The sequence below is a fragment of the Oncorhynchus gorbuscha genome, unplaced genomic scaffold, assembly GCF_021184085.1.
Source record: "Oncorhynchus gorbuscha isolate QuinsamMale2020 ecotype Even-year unplaced genomic scaffold, OgorEven_v1.0 Un_scaffold_3868, whole genome shotgun sequence".
Classification (NCBI taxonomy): domain Eukaryota; kingdom Metazoa; phylum Chordata; class Actinopteri; order Salmoniformes; family Salmonidae; genus Oncorhynchus; species Oncorhynchus gorbuscha.
In genome coordinates this window covers 2501-27217 of record NW_025748013.1, presented here as the reverse complement: position 1 = coordinate 27217, position 24717 = coordinate 2501, and the positions used below count along the sequence as shown (strand labels likewise).

Below are 24717 nucleotides of genomic sequence, written 5' to 3'. Positions count from 1 at the left end.
ACACAAGCTAATTATATCATAACATTTAAATGACAAATATCTAAACTGTTATGCATTGAGGGTGTACATAGAACGATAGATCGAAAATAATAATAAAGGTAAAAAATCAAAATAAATGAGTTTGTTATTCCAAGGCAGAGCACTTTTATTTTGAAATTTGCTCCCCCAATGGCGTTCTCTGGTTGTCTGGTTCAGGCATGCGCAGTGAGCAGAAGTCTCTTCCGGTCATCGCCGTTCGAAGGTCTCCACGGTGATCCGTCCATCCCGCTCCTCCAGGCCTCGGCACCCGCGGTTTTACTCCAGTGAAAATAAAGTTGTTTGAGGATATTGGCGCAGAAAACATCACAAAACTTGGAATATTATTATTATTATTATTTTTTTTCTTCTACCACCCCCAACTGTACAAGGTTTGTTTGCTTAATATTTATCTAGTTCGCTACACTCATTCATTCTTCCCTGACAACTGCAACACAACATGTTGTTAGTTTAGCATAGCCATTAGCTGGCTAAACTTAGCTTTCTAACGTAAGTGCATTTTTCCTCAGACAGGCACGTTTTCTCAAAAAATGTGAACATGTTTACATGTGACACGTTAGGCTTTATGAATATGCCTGAAATTGTCGCTGTATTTAGTAAAACCACATAGCTAGCTGTTGATAACGCTCTGCTAAGCCCGCTAATTCGCGCCGCACACGGACCCGCGGGTTGAGGGACGTCCGGTGAACTGTCGCGGAAAAACGTTGGTTAACTGACGTTACCGAGTTCCTTATTTAGCTTTGCTTGTGCAGTAACGTTAGCTAATGTCAAATATAGCCGACATTCCACATAACATATATATATATATATATCTGAAATACCTTGTTGCTTCCTATAAAAAAAGACGTGATAGAAATATGATGAAAGACAGTTTGCTGATGTGATGTCTTGATAATGCGCCTGACAGATTGTTCTAGTAGTAGTAGTAGTAGTAGTAGTAGTAGCTACAGTAGTCCTAGCTAACAATCCTGGCTCCTAGCTAACAATCCTGACTCTGTGGAGTTTTGTGGACACTTCTGGTCGGCAGCTGTAGGTTAATTGTGGTGCTCTCTCTCTCTCTCTCTCGGGGCATATGGGCATCCCCTAGGGAACTGTAGTTTGGCCTGAGGGACAGTGGCTCCTTGCTTTTGTTGGCGACCCACATCCACCTCCCCCAGACGCTCCGTCAATCGTTATGTTTACTCCAACCCCGAGGGACATTGATTTCGAAAATACTGTATCAATCCATATTCAACCTTTTACTCAATTGTAGCTGGCAAACTTATTGATTCAATATGATGAAATGCTTGTCGAGGTATATACTGAAAAGTGTCCTGGTCGGCGACGAGTGAATATTTTGCAAGTCATTGAAATGCAGAGAACCATTTTTTGCATGGATTCACGAGTCATCTTTGAAACCTGATTTAGGGTGTCTGTTTTTTTAAATTCAGAAATATATTTTCATTGGAAAAAAGCAGAACCATGTATAATCTTTCTCTGGTGAAAGCCATCCATTTCCTTGCATACGGCCAAATTGCAGTACAGTGACAAAACCTTCATTTGTTTTTAGAAAATATTTGTAGATGGAAAGATAGTTTCTGGAAAAGTGCTTTTGAAATCAGAACCTTATTCCTGACCTCTTTCTTTGCTTGTCTCTCTCTCTTGGTCCCTCTTCCTCAAATCCTCCATTTCCACCCTTACTTCACACGCCTTCACCACTGTCATGTCACTCCCTCCTTCTCCCTCTCTCAACCCCCCCACCCATTCCATTCCCCCCTCCTCTCACATTGTCCTTCCCAACCCCTCACCTCTCCCACCTCCTTTCCACCCTCTTCATTCCCTTTCCCACTCTCTCCTCCCTTCCCCCCTCCTCTCACATTATCCTTCCCAACCCCTCACCTCTCCACCCTCTTCATTCCCTTTCCCACTCTCTCTTCCCTTCCCCCTACTGTCCATCTCCACGTCTCTCTCCAGATGAAGCTGTGGTGGGGCTGGACGTGTGTGTTGCTCCTCTCCCTCCTGGCTCTCTCTGAGTCCCAGGCTGAAGCTCAGGGTGACCTAGACCTAGAGATGGAGGATGAAATGGAGGAAGCTATGGTGGAAGACATGGTAGAAGATAGGGAAGACTCAGCAGAGATAGAGGGAGAGGCGGAGATGGAAGGGGAGGCGGAAGAGGAGAAGGGAACCGATGCCAACGTCTCCTTCCAGGTCAGTAAAGGGTCAAACGTCACCCAATAGGAAGTAGGATGAACTAGGTGGGGACATTTGAGATGGCACCCTTCTCCCTATGTAGTGTCCCACGTGGTCAGACGTCCATCTCTTGGAAATAGGATGCATGCCTGGTGTGTGTTTTTACGCCCTCCAAGTGTCTCTCTACCCTTTTGAGTTTGAAACCCTCATCATTTGCCTATTCTTTTTGTGTTCCCTTAGCTAGCTAAAGACCTAACTACAACCTCACTGTCATAACCCCAATTTTAGCCGGGGCCTTCAGGAAATCATGTCATTAAATGTGTACTAGGCCGAGTCCCGATTCTCCACGGTTCTGGGTTTTATAATGATGATGGAAAATCCCCCCAGACATCTTATTTAAATCCATGACGAGTAGGGTGCAAGTGTACACTCCTGGAAAAAGGGTGAAGAATCTGGAGCCCTACATTGTATATCCCTCAGTTTGTGTTCCATTTCACACACAAAGTAATCCCTCCGCCCCATTGGCTGAAACACACAGGTGACCTACAAGACTCCTGTTCCCATTGGAGAAGTGTACTTCTCAGAGACCTTTGATGACGGCTCACTGGACAGGTGGCAGGTGTCAAAGACGATGAAGGAAGACGCAGACGATGAAATTGCTAAATATGATGGTAAGAAACAGACCATTTTTGCCCCCCCCCCCCCCCCCCCCCCCACAATACCCTCTCCACTTGTATGGGCCGTCGCACGTGTCTTTTTGCCAGTGTGTCAGTGAGAGACGACCCTGTTTCTTCAACCACCACTGTTAAGGTCACGTATCCCTGTATTTCTGTTATTACGGCGCTGTCACTCTGTTATTAGTACTGCTGGGCAGTAGTCTATCTGTTGTTGGACCTGGCCTGAGTGCAATGGCACACATGTATTGTGGAAATACAGTTTAGTTAACGTTGTTAAACTGGAATCTAGTCGTTGTGTCAGTTTGAGTTCACCAGCGGACCCTTCTCTATGATGGTAAGAGCCAGACAGTTTTTGCCCCCACTCTACACTCTACACTCTACACTCTACACTCTACCCTCTCCACTTGTATGGGCCGTCGCACGTGTCTTTTTGCCAGTGTGTCAGTGAGAGACGACCCTGTTTCTTCTAACATTTGACCCCTCTCCCCTCCTGACCCCTCTCTCCCCTCCTGACCCCTCTCTCCCCTCCTGACCCCTCTCTCCTCTCCTGACCCCTCCCCTCTCTCTCCTGACCCCTCTTTCCTCTCCAGGTACGTGGTCTGTGGAGCAGCTGAAGGAGAATAAAGTACCAGGAGACATGGGTCTGGTTCTGAAGTCCCGGGCCAAACATCACGCCATCGCCTCCCTGTTGGACAGACCCTTCCTCTTCCGGGACGACGCCCTAGTCGTACAGTAAGTTTGACCTTTAACCTCTCGCGTTTGAACTCTTACCCTTTTTTTGTTTTGTGTCTAAAAGTGCATTTTCAAAATTAGCCTTTGAGTAGACTTGAGGCTAATTCATATTAACCGCTGAATGTTTAGAGAAACCTGTGTGCGTTTATCTTAGGTATGAGGTGAACTTCCAGGATGGTATTGACTGTGGTGGAGCCTACATCAAACTGCTGTCAGACGAAGATGACCTGGATCTGGTACGTTGCTGTTGTTACTATAATCTGATCTATGTTGTTGTTTAGTCTAGTCCCAGATCCCAGATCTGTTGGTGTTGTTACTATAATCTGATCTGTGTTGTTGTTAGTCTAGTCCCAGATCCCAGTCTAGTCCCAGATCCCAGATCTGTTGGTGTTGTTACTATAATCTGATCTATGATGTTGGTTAGTCTAGTCCCAGATCACAGATCTGTTGGTGTTGTTACTATAATCTGATCTATGTTGTTTGTTAGTCTAGTCCCAGATCCCAGATCTGTTGGTGTTGTTACTATAATCTGATATGTGTTGTTGGTTAGTCTAGTCCCAGATCACAGATCTGTTGGTGTTGTTACTATAATCTGATCTATGTTGTTGGTTAGTCTAGTCCCAGATCCCAGATCTGTTGGTGTTGTTACTATAATCTGATCTGTGTTGTTGGTTAGTCTAGTCCCAGATCCCAGATCTGTTGGTGGTGTTACTATAATCTGATATGTGTTGTTGGTTAGTCTAGTCCCAGATCTGTTGGTGTTGTTACTATAATCTGATCTATGTTGTTGGTTAGTCTAGTCCCAGATCCCAGATCTGTTGGTGGTGTTACTATAATCTGATATGTGTTGGTTAATCTAGTCCCAGATCCCAGATCTGTTGGTGTTGTTACTATAATCTGATCTATGTTGTTGGTTAGTCTAGTCCCAGATCTGTTGGTGTTGTTACTATAATCTGATCTATGTTGTTGGTTAGTCTAGTCCCAGATCCCAGATCTGTTGGTGGTGTTACTATAATCTGATCTGTGCTGTTGGTTAGTCTAGTCCCAGATCCCAGATCTGTTGGTGGTGTTACTATAATCTGATCTATGATGTTGGTTAGTCTAGTCCCAGATCTGTTGGTGTTGTTACTATGTATACTTGACCTTTGACCTGGCTCCCACTTCTAAAGTTGACTCTCTATTTATATGCCTCCGTAATGCTGTACTTGGCTGGTCGACCCACCCAAGGATTTCAATGTCAGAAAAGTCCCCTGGTCTCACCATGACTTCCAGCTGTAACATGGCCTCGTATCGTCTCTGTATCACTGACTGTAAACCCTGTACCTTACTGTGGTGCTGTTCTAGGATCAGTTTAATGACCGTACCTCCTACAGCATCATGTTTGGGCCTGATAAGTGTGTAACCCTGTACCTTACTGTGGTGCTGTTCTAGGATCAGTTTAATGACCGTACCTCCTACAGCATCATGTTTGGGCCTGATAAGTGTGTAACCCTGTACCTTACTGTGGTGCTGTTCTAGGATCAGTTTAATGACCGTACCTCCTACAGCATCATGTTTGGGCCTGATAAGTGTGTAACCCTGTACCTTACTGTTGTGCTGTTCTAGGATCAGTTTAATGACCGTACCTCCTACAGCATCATGTTTGGGCCTGATAAGTGTGGAGAGGACTACAAGCTGCACTTCATCTTCCGCCACAGGAGCCCTCTGAACAACGACCTGGAGGAGAAACACGCCAAGAGGCCCGACGTCGACCTGAAGAAGTTCTACACAGACAAGAAGACTCATCTCTACACACTGGGTAGGGGGGGAGGGGGTGGGGAGAGGGGGGGGGGAGAGAGAGAGGGGGGGGGGTGGGGGGGGGGGAGAGAGAGAGAGAGGGTGGGGGGGGGGAGAGGGGGTGAGGGTGGGGGTAGGGGAGAGAGAGGAGGGGGTGAGGGGGGGGGGGGGAGAGAGAGGGAGGAGGAGGGGGAGGGGAGATGGGATGCGAGGAATCGTGGAAAGACCGTGATAGCGAGCAACTTGGCTCTACGTGTTTACTGGTTTGTGACCCACTTGCTCCGCCCCCGGTTAGAGGGGAACCCTGCAACCCAACATTTGACACACACAGCCATTTTAATTGATACACACTGGAGATGAACATGGGGATGGTGGTGGCTCTGTAAGGGACAGAAACAGAGGTAATGAGTACATACACCAAGTCACAGAGCAGAAATACATGGCTGGGGACTGGATACATTACAAACTGGGTGGTTGGAGCCCTGAATGCTGATTGGCTGACAGCCGTGGTATCTCTGTCTCCCCTCCTCTCTCCCCTCCCTCCTCTCTTCCCCATCCAGTCCTGAACCCAGACAACAGCTATGAGATCCTGGTAGACCAGAGCAGTGTCAGTCGTGGCTCTCTGCTTCATGATGTGGTTCCTCCTGTTAACCCCACCAAGGAGATAGACGATCCCACTGACTCTAAACCTGAAGACTGGGACGAGAGGGCCAAGATACCAGACCCAGAGGCTGTCAAACCAGACAACTGGTGGGTTCAACTTCAACAACACTTTTTGTGAATTATTTTTTGGGGGAGTAGTGACTAAAAGAAAACCAGGTGTTGGCAGGCATGACTGAGGAAGAGCATGACTGAGGGAGAGCATGACTGAGGAAGAGCATGACTGAGGAGAGCATGACTGAGGGAGAGCATGACTGAGGAGAGCATGACTGAGGAAGAGCATGACTGAGGAAGAGCATGACTGAGGGAGAGCATGACTGAGGGAGAGCATGACTGAGGGAGAGCATGACTGAGGGAGAGCATGACTGAGGGAGAGCATGACTGAGGGAGAGCATGACTGAGGGAGAGCATGACTGAGGGAGAGCATGACTGAGGGAGAGCATGACTGAGGGAGAGCATGACTGAGGGAGAGCATGACTGAGGGAGAGCATGACTGAGGGAGAGCATGACTGAGGGAGAGCATGACTGAGGGAGAGCATGACTGAGGGAGAGCATGACTGAGGGAGAGCATGACTGAGGGAGAGCGTCTAGTTCTGAAGGATTTGTATTCTAAAACAGAACTTCTTTAAGGACTGTAGATATAACGCGTCTATTAAAGCTGTATCATATAGAAATGTGAGTTTTGCACTCCGTGGTCAGTTTATTAGGTACACCACCCCATTCAAGACAACGAGTCACGTGGTGTGGCTGGTTTTCCTGGCACACGTTCGGTCCCCCTGATAACAATTGAGCAATGTTTTCAACGCCCCGAAGAATTCAGGCTGTTCTGGAGGCAAAGGGGGTCCCCGACCCAGTATTAGATGGGTGTACCTAATAAACTGTCCACTGAGTGTATATCTATCATTGGAAGTCTGATGAGGGGTAGATATGTTCTGTATGTGCCGTTTCTATGCTTCCCGCCCTTAAATTTATTTTTAAAAACGTTTTATTTTTTTGTCCACCAGCTGTCACAGAGGTTTAGGTGGTACAATGATTCTCTTACATTTGTTTTGTCACAAACTGAATATTATGCAAAACTATTGTGCATTATTTTGCAGCCATGTGATGGTGTTTGTGATTTCTACATATTGAGCCTCTAGGGGTAATGTTGAGCAACGTGCTTGGTTTTTAATGCCAAACCATTTTGGCATCTTGTGTTCCAGGGATGAGGAGGCTCCGGCTACGATCCAGGACCCTGATGCTGTGAAGCCAGAGGGATGGCTGGACGACGAGCCGGAGTTTGTAGCCGACCCCGCCGCCGACAAACCAGACGACTGGTAAACACCCTGAACACACACATCAATAAAAACGCTTGTTTTGGGAAGGAAAGATGTGTTGAATAACTCCACTTCTTCTGTCTTTCTTTTATTTCTTTACATCCATCTCTCATTGTCTTTTATTTCTCCTCTCTCACCATCTCTCTGTCTCCTTTATCTCTCTGTAGGGATGAGGAGATGGATGGAGAGTGGGAGGCCCCTCAGGTTCCTAACCCAGTGTGTGAGACAGCCCCTGGATGTGGGCAGTGGAAACCCCCTACCATCAACAACCCTCAGTACAAGGGCAAGTGGAAGGCTCCTCTGGTGGACAACCCCCACTACCAGGTAACATAATCCCTTACTGAAGGCACATGTTTCATTAGGTTATTGTCGGTCTATAAGGCTGAGATCCCTGTCTTATTGTCGGTCTATAAGGCTGAGATCCCTGTCTTATTGTCGGTCTATAAGGCTGAGATCCCTGTCTTATTGTCGGTCTATAAGCCTGAGATCCCTGTCTTATTGTCGGTCTATAAGGCTGAGATCCCTGTCTTATTGTCGGTCTATAAGGCTGAGATCCCTGTCTTATTGTCGGTCTATAAGGCTGAGAGCCCTGTCTTATTGTCGGTCTATAAGGCTGAGATCCCTGTCTTATTGTTGGTCTATAAGCCTGAGATCCCTGTCTTATTGTCGGTCTGTAAGGCTGAGATCCCTGTCTTATTGTCGGTCTGTAAGGCTGAGATCCCTGTCTTATTCCCAGGGTTGGTCTATAAGCCTGAGATCCCTGTCTTATTGTCGGTCTGTAAGGCTGAGATCCCTGTCTTATAGTCGGAGCCTCTCCCCTCCCAGGGTGTGTGGAGCCCCTCCCCTCTCCCCTCCCAGGGTGTGTGGAGCCCCTCCCCTCTCCCCTCCCAGGGTGTGTGGAGCCCCTCCCCTCCCAGGGTGTGTGGAGCCCCTCCCCTCCCAGGGTGTGTGGAGCCCCTCCCCTCCCAGGGTGTGTGGAGCCCCTCCCCTCCCAGGGTGTGTGGAGCCCCTCCCCCTCCCAGGGTGTGTGGAGCCCCTCCCCTCCCAGGGTGTGGGGACACTAAAGTGTCTCTTGTCCTGTAAGATTTGACCTCTCCCCTCCCAGGGTGTGTGGAGCCCCTCCCCTCCCAGGGTGTGTGGAGCCCCTCCCCTCCCAGGGTGTGGAGCCCCTCCCCTCCCCTCTCCCAGGGTGTGTGGAGCCCCCCCCTCCCAGGGTGTGGAGCCCCTCCCCTCCCAGGGTGTGTGGAGCCCCTCCCCTCCCAGGGTGTGTGGAGCCCCTCCCCTCTCCCCTCCCAGGGTGTGGGGACACTAAAGTGTCTCTTGTCCTGTAACATTTGACCTCTCCCTCTCCCAGGGTGTGTGGAGCCCCTCCCCTCATTTGACCTCTCCTCTCTTCTCCCCTCCCAGGGTGTGGGGACACCCTCTCCTCTCCTCTCCCAGGGTGTGGGGACACTAAAGCGTCTCCTCTCCTCTCCCAGGGTGTGTGGAGCCCCTCACCTCTCCTCTCCCAGGGTGTGGGGACACTAAAGCGTCTCTTGTCCTGTAACATGTGACCTCTCCCCTCCCAGGGTGTGTGGAACCCGCGTAAGATCCAGAACCCGGACTACTTCGAGGACCTGACTCCGTTCCAGATGACGTCGTTCAGAGCCGTGGGGCTGGAGCTCTGGTCCATGACCTCAGAGATCTACTTCGACAACTTCATCATCACTTCATATAAAGAGGTGGCCGATCGCTGGGCTGGAGACAGCTGGGGACTCAAGAAACTGGTGGCTAGTGCCAACGAGGTGTGTATGACACACACATACACACACACACATACACACACACACACTCCGCGTACATTTATACATGCACACACAGATGGATATATATATATATATATATAACACATACAAACACATGTTGTATAAAAAGTTGGCTGATCGCTGGGCTGAAGACAGCTGGGTACTTAAGAAACTACTGGCTAGTGCCAAAGAGGTACACACACACACACACCACACACACACACACACACACCTACACACACGTAGATAGACTCGGGAAAAAAATAAATGTCCCTTTTCCAGGACCCTGTCTTTCAAAGATAATTCGTAAAAATCCAAATAACTTCACAGATATTCGTTGTAAAGGGTTTAACACTGTTTTTCATGATGGTTCAGTGACCCATAAACAATGAATGAACATGCACCTGAGTAACGGTCGTTAAGACACTAACATCTTACAGATGGTAAGCAATTAAGGTCACAGTTATGAAAACTTAGGACACTAAAGAGGCCTTTCTACTGACTCTGAAAAACACCAAAAGAAAGATTCCGATTGCCCCTGCTCATCTTCCTGAACGTGCCTTAGGCATACTGCAAGGAGGCATGAGGACAGCAGATGTGGCCAGGGCAATAAATTGTAATGTCCATATTGTGAGATATCTAAGGCAGCGCTGCAGGGAGAAAGGATGGACAGCTGATCATCCTCGCAGTGGCAGACCACATGTAACAACATCTGCACAGGATCGGTACATCCAAACATCACACCTGTGGGACAGGTACAGGATGGCAACAACAACTGCCCGAGTTACACCAGGAATGCACAATCCCTCCATCAGTGCTCAGACGCAATAGGCTGAGAGAGGCTGGACTGAGGGCTTGTAGGCCTGTTGTAACGCAGGTCCTCACCAGACACCACTGGCAACAACGTCGCCTATGGGCACAAACCCACCGTCGCTGGACCAGACAGGACTGGCAAAAGTGCTCTTCACTGATGAGTCGCGGTTTTGTCTCACCAGGGGTGAGGAAGGAATGAGCGTTTACACCAAGGCCTGTACTCTGGAGGGGATCGATTGGAGGTGGAGGGCGGTGTGTCACAGCATCATCGGACTGAGCTTGTTGTCATTGCAGGCAATCTCAATACTGTGCGTTACAGAAGACATCCTCCTCCTTCCTGCAGGCTCATCCTGACATGACCTTCCAGCATGACAATGCCACCAGCCATACTGCTCGTTCTGTGCGTGATTTCCTGCAAGTCAGGAATATCAGTTTTCTGTCATGCCAACGAAGAGCCCGGATCTCAGTCCCATTGATCACGTCTGGGACCTGTTGGATCGGAGGGTGAGGGCTAGGGCACGTCTGAGACCTGTTGGATAGGAGGGTGAGGGCTAGGGCACGTCTGGGACCTGTTGGATCGGAGGGTGAGGGCTAGGGCACGTCTGGGACCTGTTGGATCGGAGGGTGAGGGCTAGGGCACGTCTGGGACCTGTTGGATCGGAGGGTGAGGGTTAGGGCACGTCTGGGACCTGTTGGATCGGAGGGTGAGGGCTAGGGCACGTCTGGGACCTGTTGGATCGGAGGGTGAGGGCTAGGGCACGTCTGGGACCTGTTGGATAGGAGGGTGAGGGCTAGGGCACGTCTGAGACCTGTTGGATAGGAGGGTGAGGGCTAGGGCACGTCTGGGACCTGTTGGATCGGAGGGTGAGGGCTAGGGCACGTCTGAGACCTGTTGGATCGGAGGGTGAGGGAGGGGTCTGGGACCTGGGCGGAGGGTGAGGGTTAGGGCACGTCTGGGACCTGTTGGATCGGAGGGTGAGGGCTAGGGCACGTCTGGGACCTGTTGGATCGGAGGGTGAGGGCTAGGGCACGTCTGGGACCTGTTGGATCGGAGGGTGAGGGCTAGGGCACGTCTGGGACCTGTTGGATAGGAGGGTGAGGGCTAGGGCACGTCTGGGACCTGTTGGATCGGAGGGTGAGGGCTAGGGCACGTCTGGGACCTGGTGGATCGGAGGGTGAGGGCTGAAAGTAAACACAGTTGACAGTGAGAGGACGTTTGTTTTTTTGCTGTGTTTACAAACATGCAGAACACAGACATACACTTTTGATATATTTCCTCACTGAATGTTCATTCACATAAACACACACAGTTATATTTGCTTATTATCCCCCCCCACAGCCGGGTGTGTTTTCCCAGTTGACCATGGCAGCAGAGGAGAGACCGTGGCTCTGGGTGGTCTACATACTGACTGTTGGTCTGCCCATAGGACTGACTGTGTTATTCTGCTGGCCCAAGGTAACACAACACACTACGGACTTGTTAGTCACACTAACTGGTGTTTCCTGCTCTTGTCTGTTTCCTATTTAATTCATCTTGTTTTCATTGTCACTATACAGCCAAACAACACTCCTACAGTGGGGCAAAACAAGTATTTAGTCAGCCACCAATTGTGCAATTTCTCCCAGTTAAAAATATGAGAGAGGCCTGTAATTTTCATCACACTTCAACTATGACAGACAAAATGAGAAAAATAAATCCAGAAAATCACATTGTAGGATTTTTAATGAATTTATTTGCAAATTATGGTGGAAAATAAGTATTTGGTCACCTACAAACAGGCAAGATTTCTGGCTCTCACAGACCTGTAACTTCTTCTTTAAGAGGCTCCTCTGTTCTCCACTTTGTACTAAAGAGGGTATTTATCTATCTAACCACCAGCTCATTGTCTGACTCTCTTTCTGACAGAAATCAGATGATGACTATGTGTACAAGAAGGTGGACCCGCCTAAACCCGATGTAGAAGAGGAGGAGGAAGAGGATGATGAAGAGGAGGAGGAGGAGGAAGAAGAAGAGGAGAAGGGAGACCAAGCAGCTAAGGCCAAAGCTACTGAGAGTCCAAAACCTGCAGGTCAGAGAGAAGACATGAGATCTCTCTCCCTCTTTCCCTCTCGCCCCTTCCTCCTCCCCCTCTCTCTCCCTCTTTCCCTCTCGCTCCTTCCTCCTCCCCCTCTCTCTCCCTCTTTCCCTCTCGCTCCTTCCTCCTCCCCCTCTCTCTCCCTCTTTCTCCCCCTCTCTCCCTCTCTCCTCCCCCTCCTCCCCTCTCTCTCTCCCTCTTCCTCCCCCCTCTCTCTCCCCCCCCCCTTCCTCCCCCCTCTCCCGCTTCCTCCCCCTCTCTCCCGCTTCCTCCCCCTCTCTCCCGCTTCCTCCCCCTCTCTCCCGCTTCCCCCCCCCCTCTCTCCCGCTTCCTCCCCCTCTCTCTCCCTCTTCCTCCCCCCTCTCTCCCTCTTCCTCCCCCCTCTCTCTCCTCCCCTCTCTCCTCCCCCCTCTCTCCCTCTTCCTCCCCCCTCTCTCCCTCTTCCTCCCCCCTCTCTCCCTCTTCCTCCCCCCTCTCTCTCCTCCCCCCTCTCTCCCTCTTCCTCCCCCTCTCTCTCCCCGCTTCCTCCCCTCTCTCTCCCTCTTTCCCTCTCTCTCCTTCCTCCCCCTCTCTCTCCCTCTTCCTCCCCCCTCTCTCTCCCGCTATCCTCCCCCATCTCTCTGCCTCTTCCTCCCCCGTCTCTCTGCCTCTTCCTCCCCCCTCTCTCTCCTTCCTTCCCCCTCTCTCTTCCCCCCTCTCCCTCTTAGTTAATATTTCCTCTCATTCTCCTTTTCTCTTTCAGAAGAGAAGAAAGAGAAGGCGGAGGAGGAGAGTGGGGCAGCTGGAGGGGACAGCGTAGAAGATGAAGAGGGACGAGGAGGAGGAGGAGGATGAAGGAGAGGAGGAAGAAGAGACCAAGTCCAATGAGGCAGCATCGGATGATGTCAGTGCTGAGGTTCTCTCTTAGTTTTCTGAAAGATCAAAACGTCACACATTTCACCCTCTGAAACTCTGGCATCACCCAAATAATCTCTCCTTCCTCCCAAAGTGTGCACTTGTTCACTTCCCTTCACTGAAATGACTGGTGTGAGAAATATGGTGAAAACTCCCACTCGTCCTCCTCCAATCCAATGCTTCAAGATTTGTGGGAAGAAGGGAACAAGTGCACACTTCAGGAGAAAGTAGACATTGGGACACCTTGTCTTTCATTCATCCCTTCTTCTTCATCCCTCGTTTCAAAGCAGAAGGTGGAGGCAGACGAGGGGGGCCACAGCGTTGGCGACGGACACAAACAGGCCGTGAGGAAGAGGAGGGTACGGAAAGACTGATGAAGACCAACGACAACAAATTAAGCCTCCTCTCTCCTCTTCCTCTCTCCTCTCTCTCTCCTCCCCTCTCTCTCTCTCCTCTTCCTCTCTCTCCTCTTCCTCTCTCTCTCTCCTCTCTCTCTCTCTCTCTCTCCTCTCTCCTCTCTCTCTCTCTCTCTCTCTCTCTCTCTCTCTCTCTCTCTCTCTCTCTCTCTCTCCTCTCTCTCTCTCTCTCTCTCTCTCTCTCTCTCTCTCTCTCTCTCTCTTCTCTCTCTCTCTCCTCTGCATGCCCTCTGGTGGTCCTAGTGACCAAGATACTACCCCTCCTCCTCCATCAGTCAAATGACAACCACCCCCCTTTCCTTATTTGTTCTCTCTATCCGTTACGCCTCTCTAAGGCCATCAAGGCTACCCTGACCCCCTCCCAACCCTCCTTTCTTCCAAAATGAATACTATGCCCCCTCATCTCCCCCTCCTCCTCTTCAGCTTCCAGTCTTCCTGACTATAATTCCTAGTTCTGGTTTATTGTTGACATTTTGTTAAGCTTCAGAAGTATTATTTAAATTCTAACTAAAGTTAGAAGGGCAGCTCTCTCTGGCTTGTCTCAAATGACACCCTATTCCCTGAAGAAGAGCTTTGGTCAAAGTAGTGCACTACACGGGGGGAATAAGGTGTTAAAAAGTAGTGCACTACATAGGGAATAGGCTGTTCAGAGAGAGAGAAGACCTCTATAGCCATGCTACTGTATTGCTGCTGTGTGACTGAAGGTGCCATGTTTCTGACCAGATCTTCCTGGTCTCAGATCTGCTTGTCGTTGGAGTTCAATTCCTCTGACTATTATTGGGACAAGATTTGGCTCTAAAATACAAACCGGGCATCCCAAATGGCACCCCGTTCCCGTTTATATTGAGCTACCCTAATGGGCCCTGGTCAGAAGTAGTATACTATATAGGGAATAGGGCTCTGGTCTAAAGTAGTATACTATATAGGGAATAGGGCTCTGGTCTAAAGTAGTGCACTATATAGGGAATAGGGCTCTGGTCTAAAGTAGTATACTATATAGGAAATAGGGTTCTGGTCTAAAGTAGTATACTATATAGGGAATAGGGCTCTGGTCTAAAGTAGTATACTATAAATAGGGAATAGGGTGCCTCTGGTCAGAAGCTGTGCACTATATAGGGAATAGGGTGCCATTTGGGACGCAGATATACAGATCTGGGACCAGTCTTAAAGTTTGACTACAGAGCCAGAAGGATATTTTCAGAGAAGGGGCCTTACGTCAGGTTTAAGGTTTTACACATCTACTTTAGATTGATGTGTTTTTCATTCATTAACTTATAAAAGGAAGTTCATAATATAATATGTCAGTTCTTTATGTGTTATTTTGTTTTTTAAACTGAATTATATGGATTTAAAACTTGAGGATTGAATATCGGCACTGATAAAAATGTATCTATTTATTTGAAACTTCTCCCTCTTGTTCATTTTACGGCTAAATTTAAAACAGAAGAAAATATTACAATGCAGTTTTTTCTCTTTTGAGTGAATGGAAATGTTTTGGATGTTTAAAAATATATATATGAATAATTTGTAGTTAGTTTTACCACTGTTTTGCTTATTGTGAGCCTACGTCAGAACAAACAACTTGTTTTCCCCAAAGTCGGCGGTAAAACCCTCTGTTCTCCACCCGAGGTATTCCGGAATATCCAAACTCCAGTTCCAGAATGAATTATAATATCCAAACTCCAGTTCCAGAATGAATTATAATATCCAAACTCCAGTTCCAGAATGAATTATAATATCCAAACTCCAGTTCCAGAATGAATTATAATATCCAAACTCCAGTTCCAGAATGAATTATAATATCCAAACTCCGGTTCCAGAATGAATTATAATATCCAAACTCCGGTTCCAGAATGAATTATAATATCCAAACTCCGGTTCCGGAATGAAGTTATAAACAGTTCCGTCTTGTATGGAAAGAGATGTGCAGATCTCTGCTGTTTGTTCTGTTTTCTCCAGAGTTTTCTAGTAAAAATGTTTTCTGTTCTTGTACGACAACCAGGCATATTTCCCTGTTTTCAATAAGTTGCAAATTGTACATTGCTCTTGGAAAATTAAATATTTAATACAATAAAAGTCTTACTAGTTAGTCGTTCTTGTTGTAAAGCCTGGTCCCAGATCTGTTTGTGGTGTTGCCAAACCCATCTGTCATTGTCAAGGAGTTGGTTTAACACTGTCAAACAGACTGGCTCTCAGGCTAACTTGTCATTGTGCTGTTTGGTTTGGGGTCTATGAGAAGTGCTGAGTCATTGTCAAGGAGTTGGTTTAACACTGTCAAACAGACTGGCTCTCAGGCTAACTTGTCATTGTGCTGTTTGGTTTGGGGTCCATGAGAAGTGCTGAGTCATTGTATGATTAACTATGACTAGTGTTGTACTCGGCTGCTCCACCCAAGGAGTTGTCTGAAGTGTGGCCTTGAAAGGGAACATCCCCCTCTGGGTCGGGAACAGAGCGTTCTTGACTTGCACTGGAACAAGGTATACCCTTTCATTTATTTTTTTAACCTTTATTTAAATAGACATATCAGTTAAGAACACATTCTTATTTTCAATGACAGCCTAAGAACGGTGGGTTAACTGCCTTGTTCAGGGGCAGAACGACAGATTTTTACATTTGTCAGCTCGGGATTTGATTCGGTTGCAAGTCCAACTCTCTAACCACTCGACTTCTCTGCCGTCCAGAGAACCTATATAAACTAATTTCTCACTAAGGATGCATCTCACTTGTCAAGAGGCCTTATATCCTTCTCTTGCCTCCTTTCATTCTATTCTTGTCTCCTTTCCTACTTCCTTGCCTCCTTCACTCCTTTGCTTATTTCCATATGGATACAGAGTTACACTCCCGACTCGTACAAAAGCATCATAAGTATTTATTTTTTTATTAAAACAAAAGTGTTAAAAGGCAACATAGTCATAGAATCTCTAAACTTCTACACAGCAGGCAGTTAGTTCCATAGGATGTGTGTGTATTATCAACATGCCTGAAGGAAAAAACTAAGTTTAATGTCCCAAACTGGCACTCTGTTCCCTAGATAGTGGACTACTTCTGACCAGGGCCCTTTAGGCCCAAAGTAGTCCACTATATAGGGGAACATGGTGCCATTTGGGACTAACAAGAGTCAGTGGAACATACAATATAATAACATTTTTTAACATAATACAAAAAAAAATACCATTTTATATTGAAATAAAAATAAATAACGTGATGCATTGAAGTGCAGTGGAATCATCTCAATATTCCCCAATCTTTTCCTTTAGCACCTGGAACCAATAGAACCATAGAATGGTTCTCTGGTAGAACCTCTTGCTCAAAACGCCGATCTCCGTACAATTGAGTGTTGTGATTCTTCCTGATTTTAATTAGGCATTTCTGACCATTTTGTCCTCTATTGAAAACGGACCTAGCTTTCTCCCAGCCAAAATCCCAACTGTTCATGTTGTCCTGATCACATCCCTGATAGAATCTCGTGCTGGTACCTGTACCTTATTTCTCTCTACTATAACCAGCCTAGGACAGCACAGTCATGCTTCCACAGTCCATTACCATAAGCAGGAATAACAACGTTCCTTATCAGCAGCTCTGTTAATGCACTGACGGAACCTTCCGGAGTGTTCTACGGCCTGAGTGTTCTAATCAATACCACTCAAGGTTCTTAACTGTAAAAAGCAGAGCTCTCTTCTGTCCTCCCTCACTCTATCCTCCCTCCCTCTCCTCCCTCCCTCCACCCATCATAGGTAAAGGAGGCCATCTCACCCTGTAGTGTAACTTGACCCTAGTCCAGGGTTGCATTCGAGGGGGCATCGTTTGTTATGTACAGCAGAATACACGTTCACTGTGCTTTGTCCTTCACCTACTGACTCCACACAGCACTCCATGGTGACGATATGAATTAGGAATCCCATTCCTGGTGGAATGAGTAGCATACCAGGGACGACAACACACATCGGAGTATCTTAGTAGTACTTGCTTACAAAAAAATGTCATACAGAATCATATTTCATCATGTTTGTGTGCTAAATGACTTAAATGTAAATGTATCAACATTAAAAAAATAATAATTTAAAAAACAGACACTTAGTAACCTTTTGACCAATCAGATGAGAGAGAGAGAGAACAGTCGACGGGATGCGTTATTATATTATTGTATTACATTGACATGTCATTCAATATGTTTGATTCATATTTTGGGGCCAGGAGTTTGGCCATATTCATATTCAACAAGTCCAGTTTCCTTCCACATCCAACCAGTCATCAAAATAAAACAAGGTCTGATGTCATAACTCCTTAGAGATGCCGTTGACATGACAACACAAAACAGTTATTAGATGAATTATAAAACCAGTTAAATCAAAAGATGTCAAACAAGAATGTAAACTGGACTCTTAGGGGTGTAGTTGGAGTGGAGGGAGGAATTTGGGGTCTGGAATTAGAAGTTGCCCCCTAACCACAGATCTAGGATCAGACTACTCGACATAGTACACTACTTTTAAATCAGAGCTCATGGCATCCTATTCCCTACATAGTACACTACTTTTAAATCAGAGCTCATGGCATCCTGTTCCCTACATAGTACACTACTTTTAAATCAGAGCTCATGGCATTCTATTCCCTGCATAGTACACTACTTTTAATCAGAGCTCATGGCATCCTATTCCCTACATAGTACACTACTTTTAAATCAGAGCTCATGGCATCCTATTCCCTACATAGTACACTACTTTTAATCAGAGCTCATGGCATCCTATTCCCTACATAGTACACTACTTTTAAATCAGAGCTCATGGCATCCTATTCCCTACATATGGCATCCTATTCCCTACATAGTACACTACTTTTAATCAGAGCTCATGGCATCCTATTCCCTACTTTTAATAGTACACTACTTTTAAATCAGAGCTCATGGCATCCTATTCCCTACATAGTACACTACTTTTAATCAGAGCTCATGGCATCCTATTCCCTACATAGTACACTACTTTTAAATCAGAGCTCATGGCATCCTATTCCCTACATAGTACACTACTTTTAATCAGAGCTCATGGCATCCTATTCCCTACATAGTACACTACTTTTAATCAGAGCTCATGGCATCCTATTCCCTACATAGTACACTACTTTTAAATCAGAGCTCATGGCATCCTATGCACTACTTTTAACCAGAGCTTATGGCATCCTATTCCCTACATAGTACACTACTTTTAACCAGAGCTTATGGCATTCTGTACACTACATAGTGCACTACTTAGGAAATAATCTGCCATTTGGAACACGCACATATCTGTCCCTAGAACTGTGGTCAAACATCTTCTACCCCCTCTGCTGTCATTAGGGAGAGGAGATGTTGCAGGTAGCCTGAGTGCCAGTCTGTCTGTGCCATCATGCCTACGGTTTGTGTCGGCACAAACAGACCTGCTACCAGGCTATTGTAGGTGGTCTCAACTCCCCTTGGTCGCTGTGGGTTACTTCCGTTTGCTCTTGTTGTCGGTGGTTTGGAACACGCTGGAGGCCGACATGAGGTTCTCGATGTACTGGCCTAGAACCTGGTTCTCCGACTTCAACTTCAGGTTCTCCTCTTTGACCGCATCCACACGTGCTGACAGGTCTGGAACAACAGAGGTACGGGACTTAGAACAAGACAGACCAGTGTTTCCCCTAGATAATAGTTTTTAAGGCTGGGTGCAACAGAGGTTGACAGGGAGGCCACCCCGCCTAAGTAATGATGGATGAAACGCCAATACAGAAACCTGATAGCTTATTCCACATCAATGACAAATACTCCTCCCTGCCAGACTAGACTGTTTTAGCTTATTCCACATCAATGACAAATACTCCCTGCCAGACTAGACTGTTTTAGCTTATTCCACATCAATGACAAATGCTCCTCCCTGCCAGACTAGACTGTTTTAGCTTATTCCACATCAATGACAAATGCTCCTCCCTGCCAGACTAGACTGTTTTAGCTTATTCCATCAATCAATGACTAGAATTACATCAATGACAAATGCTCCTCCCAGCCAGACTAGACTGTTTTAGCTTATTCCACATCAATGACAAATGCTCCTCCCAGCCAGACTAGACTGTTTTAGCTTATTCCACATCAATGACAAATGCTCCTCCCAGCCAGACTAGACTGTTTTAGCTTATTCCACATCAATGACAAATGCTCCTCCCTGCCAGACTAGACTGTTTTAGCTTATTCCACATCAGATGCCAAATGCACCTTCCACTGTGTAACAGACTAGACTGTTTTAGACATGAACACACCTTCCACTGTGTAACAGAGAGACATGAACACACCTTCCACTGTGTAACAGAGAGACATGAACACACCTTCCCTGTAACAGAGAGACATGAACACACCTTCCACTGTGTAACAGAGAGAGACTGAGACATGAACAGCACCTTCCACAACAGAGAGACATGAACACACCTTCCACTGTGTAACAGAGAGACATGAACACACCTTCCACTGTGTAACAGAGAGACATGAACACACCTTCCACTGTGTAACAGAGAGACATGAACACACCTTCCACTGTGTAACAGAGAGACATGACACCTTCCACACAGAGAGACATGAACACACCTTCCACTGTGTAACAGAGAGACATGAACACACCTTCCACTGTGTAACAGAGAGACATGAACACACCTTCCACTGTGTAACAGAGAGACATGAACACACCTTCCACTGTGTAACAGAGAGACATGAACACACCTTCCACTGTGTAACAGAGAGACATGAACAACCTTCCACACAGAGAGACATGAACACACCTTCCACTGTGTAACAGAGAGACATGAACACACCTTCCACTGTGTAACAGAGAGACATGAACACACCTTCCACTGTGTAACAGAGAGACATGAACACACCTTCCACTGTGTAACAGAGAGACATGAACACACCTTCCACTGTGTAACAGAGAGACATGAACACACCTTCCACTGTGTAACAGAGAGGAGACATGAACACACCTTCCACTGTGTAACAGAGAGACATGAACACACCTTCCACTGTGTAACAGAGAGACATGAACACACCTTCCACTGTGTAACAGAGAGACATGAACACACCTTCCACTGTGTAACAGAGAGACATGAACACACCTTCCACTGTGTAACAGAGAGACATGAACACACCTTCCACTGTGTAACAGAGAGACATGAACACACCTTCCACTGTGTAACAGAGAGACATGAACACACCTTCCACTGTGTAACAGAGAGACATGAACACACCTTCCACTGTGTAACAGAGAGACATGAACACACCTTCCACTGTGTAACAGAGAGACATGAACACACCTTCCACTGTGTAACAGAGAGACATGAACACACCTTCCACTGTGTAACAGAGAGACATGAACACACCTTCCACTGTGTAACAGAGAGAGACATGAACACACCTTCCACTGTGTAAGAGAGACATGAACACACCTTCCACTGTGTAACAACAGAGAGACATGAACACACCTTCCACTGTGTAACAGAGAGACATGAACACACCTTCCACTGTGTAACAGAGAGGAGAGACATGAACACACCTTCCACTGTGTAACAGAGAGACATGAACACACCTTCCACTGTGTAACAGAGAGACATGAACACACCTTCCACTGTGTAACAGAGAGGAGAGACATGAACACACCTTCCACTGTGTAACAGAGAGACATGAACACACCTTCCACTGTGTAACTGAGACATGAACACACCTTCCACTGTGTAACAGAGAGACATGAACACACCTTCCACTGTGTAACAGAGAGACATGAACACACCTTCCACTGTGTAACAGAGAGGAGACATGAACACACCTTCCACTGTGTAACAGAGGAGAGACATGAACACACCTTCCACTGTGTAACAGAGGAGAGACATGAACACACCTTCCACTGTGTAACAGAGAGACATGAACACACCTTCCACTGTGTAACAGAGAGGAGACATGAACACACCTTCCACTGTGTAACAGAGAGACATGAACACACCTTCCACTGTGTAACAGAGAGACATGAACACACCTTCCACTGTGTAACAGAGAGACATGAACACACCTTCCACTGTGTAACAGAGAGACATGAACACACCTTCCACTGTGTAACAGAGAGACATGAACACACCTTCCACTGTGTAACAGAGAGACATGAACACACCTTCCACTGTGTAACAGAGAGGAGACATGAACACACCTTCCACTGTGTAACAGAGAGACATGAACACACCTTCCACTGTGTAACAGAGAGACATGAACACACCTTCCACTGTGTAACAGAGAGGAGACATGAACACACCTTCCACTGTGTAACAGAGAGACATGAACACACCTTCCACTGTGTAACAGAGGAGAGACATGAACACACCTTCCACTGTGTAACAGAGAGACATGAACACACCTTCCACTGTGTAACAGAGAGAGAGACATGAACACACCTTCCACTGTGTAACAGAGAGGAGACATGAACACACCTTCCACTGTGTAACAGAGAGACATGAACACACCTTCCACTGTGTAACAGAGAGACATGAACACACCTTCCACTGTGTAACAGAGGAGACATGAACACACCTTCCACTGTGTAACAGAGAGAGAGACATGAACACACCTTCCACTGTGTAACAGAGAGACATGAACACACCTTCCACTGTGTAACAGAGAGACATGAACACACCTTCCACTGTGTAACAGAGAGACATGAACACACCTTCCACTGTGTAACAGAGAGACATGAACACACCTTCCACTGTGTAACAGAGAGAGAGACATGAACACACCTTCCACTGTGTAACAGAGAGAGACATGAACACACCTTCCACTGTGTAACAGAGAGACATGAACACACCTTCCACTGTGTAACAGAGAGACATGAACACACCTTCCACTGTGTAACAGAGAGACATGAACACACCTTCCACTGTGTAACAGAGAGACATGAACACACCTTCCACTGTGTAACAGAGAGACATGAACACACCTTCCACTGTGTAACAGAGAGACATGAACACACCTTCCACTGTGTAACAGAGAGACATGAACACACCTTCCACTGTGTAACAGAGAGACATGAACACACCTTCCACTGTGTAACAGAGAGACATGAACACACCTTCCACTGTGTAACAGAGAGACATGAACACACCTTCCACTGTGTAACAGAGAGGAGACATGAACACACCTTCCACTGTGTAACAGAGAGGAGACATGAACACACCTTCCACTGTGTAACAGAGAGACATGAACACACCTTCCACTGTGTAACAGAGAGACATGAACACACCTTCCACTGTGTAACAGAGAGGAGAGACATGAACACACCTTCCACTGTGTAACAGAGAGGAGAGACATGAACACACCTTCCACTGTGTAACAGAGAGAGACATGAACACACCTTCCACTGTGTAACAGAGAGGAGACATGAACACACCTTCCACTGTGTAACAGAGAGACATGAACACACCTTCCACTGTGTAACAGAGAGACATGAACACACCTTCCACTGTGTAACAGAGAGACATGAACACACCTTCCACTGTGTAACAGAGAGACATGAACACACCTTCCACTGTGTAACAGAGAGACATGAACACACCTTCCACTGTGTAACAGAGAGACATGAACACACCTTCCACTGTGTAACAGAGAGACATGAACACACCTTCCACTGTGTAACAGAGAGACATGAACACACCTTCCACTGTGTAACAGAGACATGAACACACCTTCCACTGTGTAACAGAGAGACATGAACACACCTTCCACTGTGTAACAGAGGAGACATGAACACACCTTCCACTGTGTAACAGAGAGACATGAACACACCTTCCACTGTGTAACAGAGAGACATGAACACACCTTCCACTGTGTAACAGAGAGAGAGACATGAACACACCTTCCACTGTGTGACATGAACACACCTTCCACTGTGTAACAGAGAGACATGAACACACCTTCCACTGTGTAACAGAGAGAGATGATGTAGCAGAGAGAGATGTGTAACAGAGAGAGAGATGTGTAACAGAGAGAGATGTGTAAACAGTAAGAGAGAGAGATGTGTGTAACAGGTGTAGCAGAGAGAGATGTGTAACAGAGAGAGAGATGTGTGTAACAGAGAGAGATGTGTGTAACAGAGAGAGATGTGTGTAAGAGAGAGAGATGTGTAACAGAGAGAGAGATGTGTAGCAGAGAGAGATGTGTAAGAGAGGTGTGTAGCAGAGAGATGTGTGTAGCAGAGAGAGGTGTGTAGCAGAGAGATGTGTGTAACAGAGAGAGATGTGTAACAGAGAGAGAGATGTGTGTAACAGAGAGAGATGTGTAACAGAGAGAGATGTGTAACAGAGAGAGAGATGTGTGTAACAGAGAGAGATGTGTGTAACAGAGAGAGATGTGTGTAACAGAGAGAGAGATGTGTAACAGAGAGAGAGATGTGTAGCAGAGAGAGAGATGTGTAACAGAGAGATGTGTAACAGAGAGAGATGTGTAACAGAGAGAGAGATGTGAGAGAGATGTGTAACAGAGAGAGAGATGTGTGTAACAGAGAGAGAGTGTGTGTAACAGAGAGAGATGTGTAACAGAGATGTGTAGCAGAGAGATGATGTGTAGCAGAGAGAGAGATGTGTAACAGAGAGAGAGATGTGTAACAGAGAGAGATGTGTGTAGCAGAGAGAGAGATGTGTGTAGCAGAGAGAGAGTGGTGTAACAGAGAGAGAGTGGTGTAACAGAGAGAGAGATGTGTAACAGAGAGAGTGATGTGTAGCAGAGAGAGATGTGTAACAGAGAGAGAGATGTGTAACAGAGAGAGAGTGGTGTAACAGAGAGAGAGAAATGTGTAACAGAGAGAGAGTGGTGTAACAGAGAGAGAGATGTGTAACAGAGAGAGAGATGTGTAACAGAGAGAGATGTGTGTAACAGAGAGAGATGTGTGTAACAGAGAGAGAGATGTGTAACAGAGAGAGATGTGTGTAACAGAGAGAGATGTGTGTAACAGAGAGAGATATGTAACAGAGAGATGTTACCTTCCAGTGTGTGTTGTAGCTCTAGCACCTGGTTGATGAGCCTCGTCTTCTCCTCCATCTCAACCTGGTTCTCCATGTCTCCTGACAAACACAACACACACTATATTACTGAACACACACACGCTATATTACTGAACACACACACACACACACACACACACACACACACACACACACACACACACACACACACACACACACACACACACACACACACACACACACACACACACACACACACACACACAGTATATTACTGAACACACACTATATTACTGAAGACAGACAGACAGACAGACAGACAGACAGACAGACAGACAGACAGACAGACAGACAGACAGACAGACAGACAGACA

General features: G+C 46.7%; 2 protein-coding genes across 6 annotated transcripts in view; one reads left to right on the top strand and one right to left on the bottom strand.

Annotated features, from left to right (window-relative positions):
- Positions 1 to 206: 206 nt before the first annotated feature.
- clgn (calmegin) lies at positions 207 to 13459 on the top strand. 4 transcript variants are annotated; one of them, XR_006837564.1, is made up of 14 exons: positions 207 to 407; positions 1990 to 2223; positions 2744 to 2876; positions 3473 to 3614; positions 3769 to 3850; positions 5220 to 5412; positions 5951 to 6140; positions 7253 to 7366; positions 7534 to 7690; positions 8935 to 9150; positions 11303 to 11419; positions 11870 to 12032; positions 12781 to 12933; positions 13223 to 13459. XR_006837564.1 is itself a non-coding variant. In XM_046340342.1 (14 exons), exons 2-13 carry the CDS (start codon positions 1990 to 1992, stop codon positions 12870 to 12872), a joined length of 1833 nt encoding a protein of 610 aa, XP_046196298.1. In that variant the 5' UTR covers positions 207 to 407; the 3' UTR covers positions 12873 to 12921; positions 13223 to 13459. The 4 variants fall into 4 exon arrangements, 2 of the variants coding, with proteins under 2 accessions (XP_046196298.1, XP_046196300.1); XR_006837565.1 differs by having other exon boundaries at positions 13220 to 13459; XM_046340342.1 differs by having other exon boundaries at positions 12781 to 12921.
- Positions 13460 to 18355: 4896 nt separating this feature from the next.
- LOC124028224 (short coiled-coil protein B-like) overlaps positions 18356 to 24717 on the bottom strand; it is an 8469-nt gene continuing 2107 nt past the window's right edge. The window contains exons 2-3 of one of the 2 annotated variants that reach the window (XM_046340341.1): positions 24362 to 24439; positions 18356 to 18950 (exon numbers count right to left, since the gene is read on the bottom strand). In XM_046340341.1, coding sequence (XP_046196297.1) covers positions 18808 to 18950; positions 24362 to 24439 — 221 coding nt within the window. In that variant the 3' untranslated portion in view covers positions 18356 to 18807. Of the gene's footprint in view, positions 18951 to 24361; positions 24443 to 24717 lie in introns of both variants that reach the window. The other variant, XM_046340340.1, reaches the window with a different exon arrangement.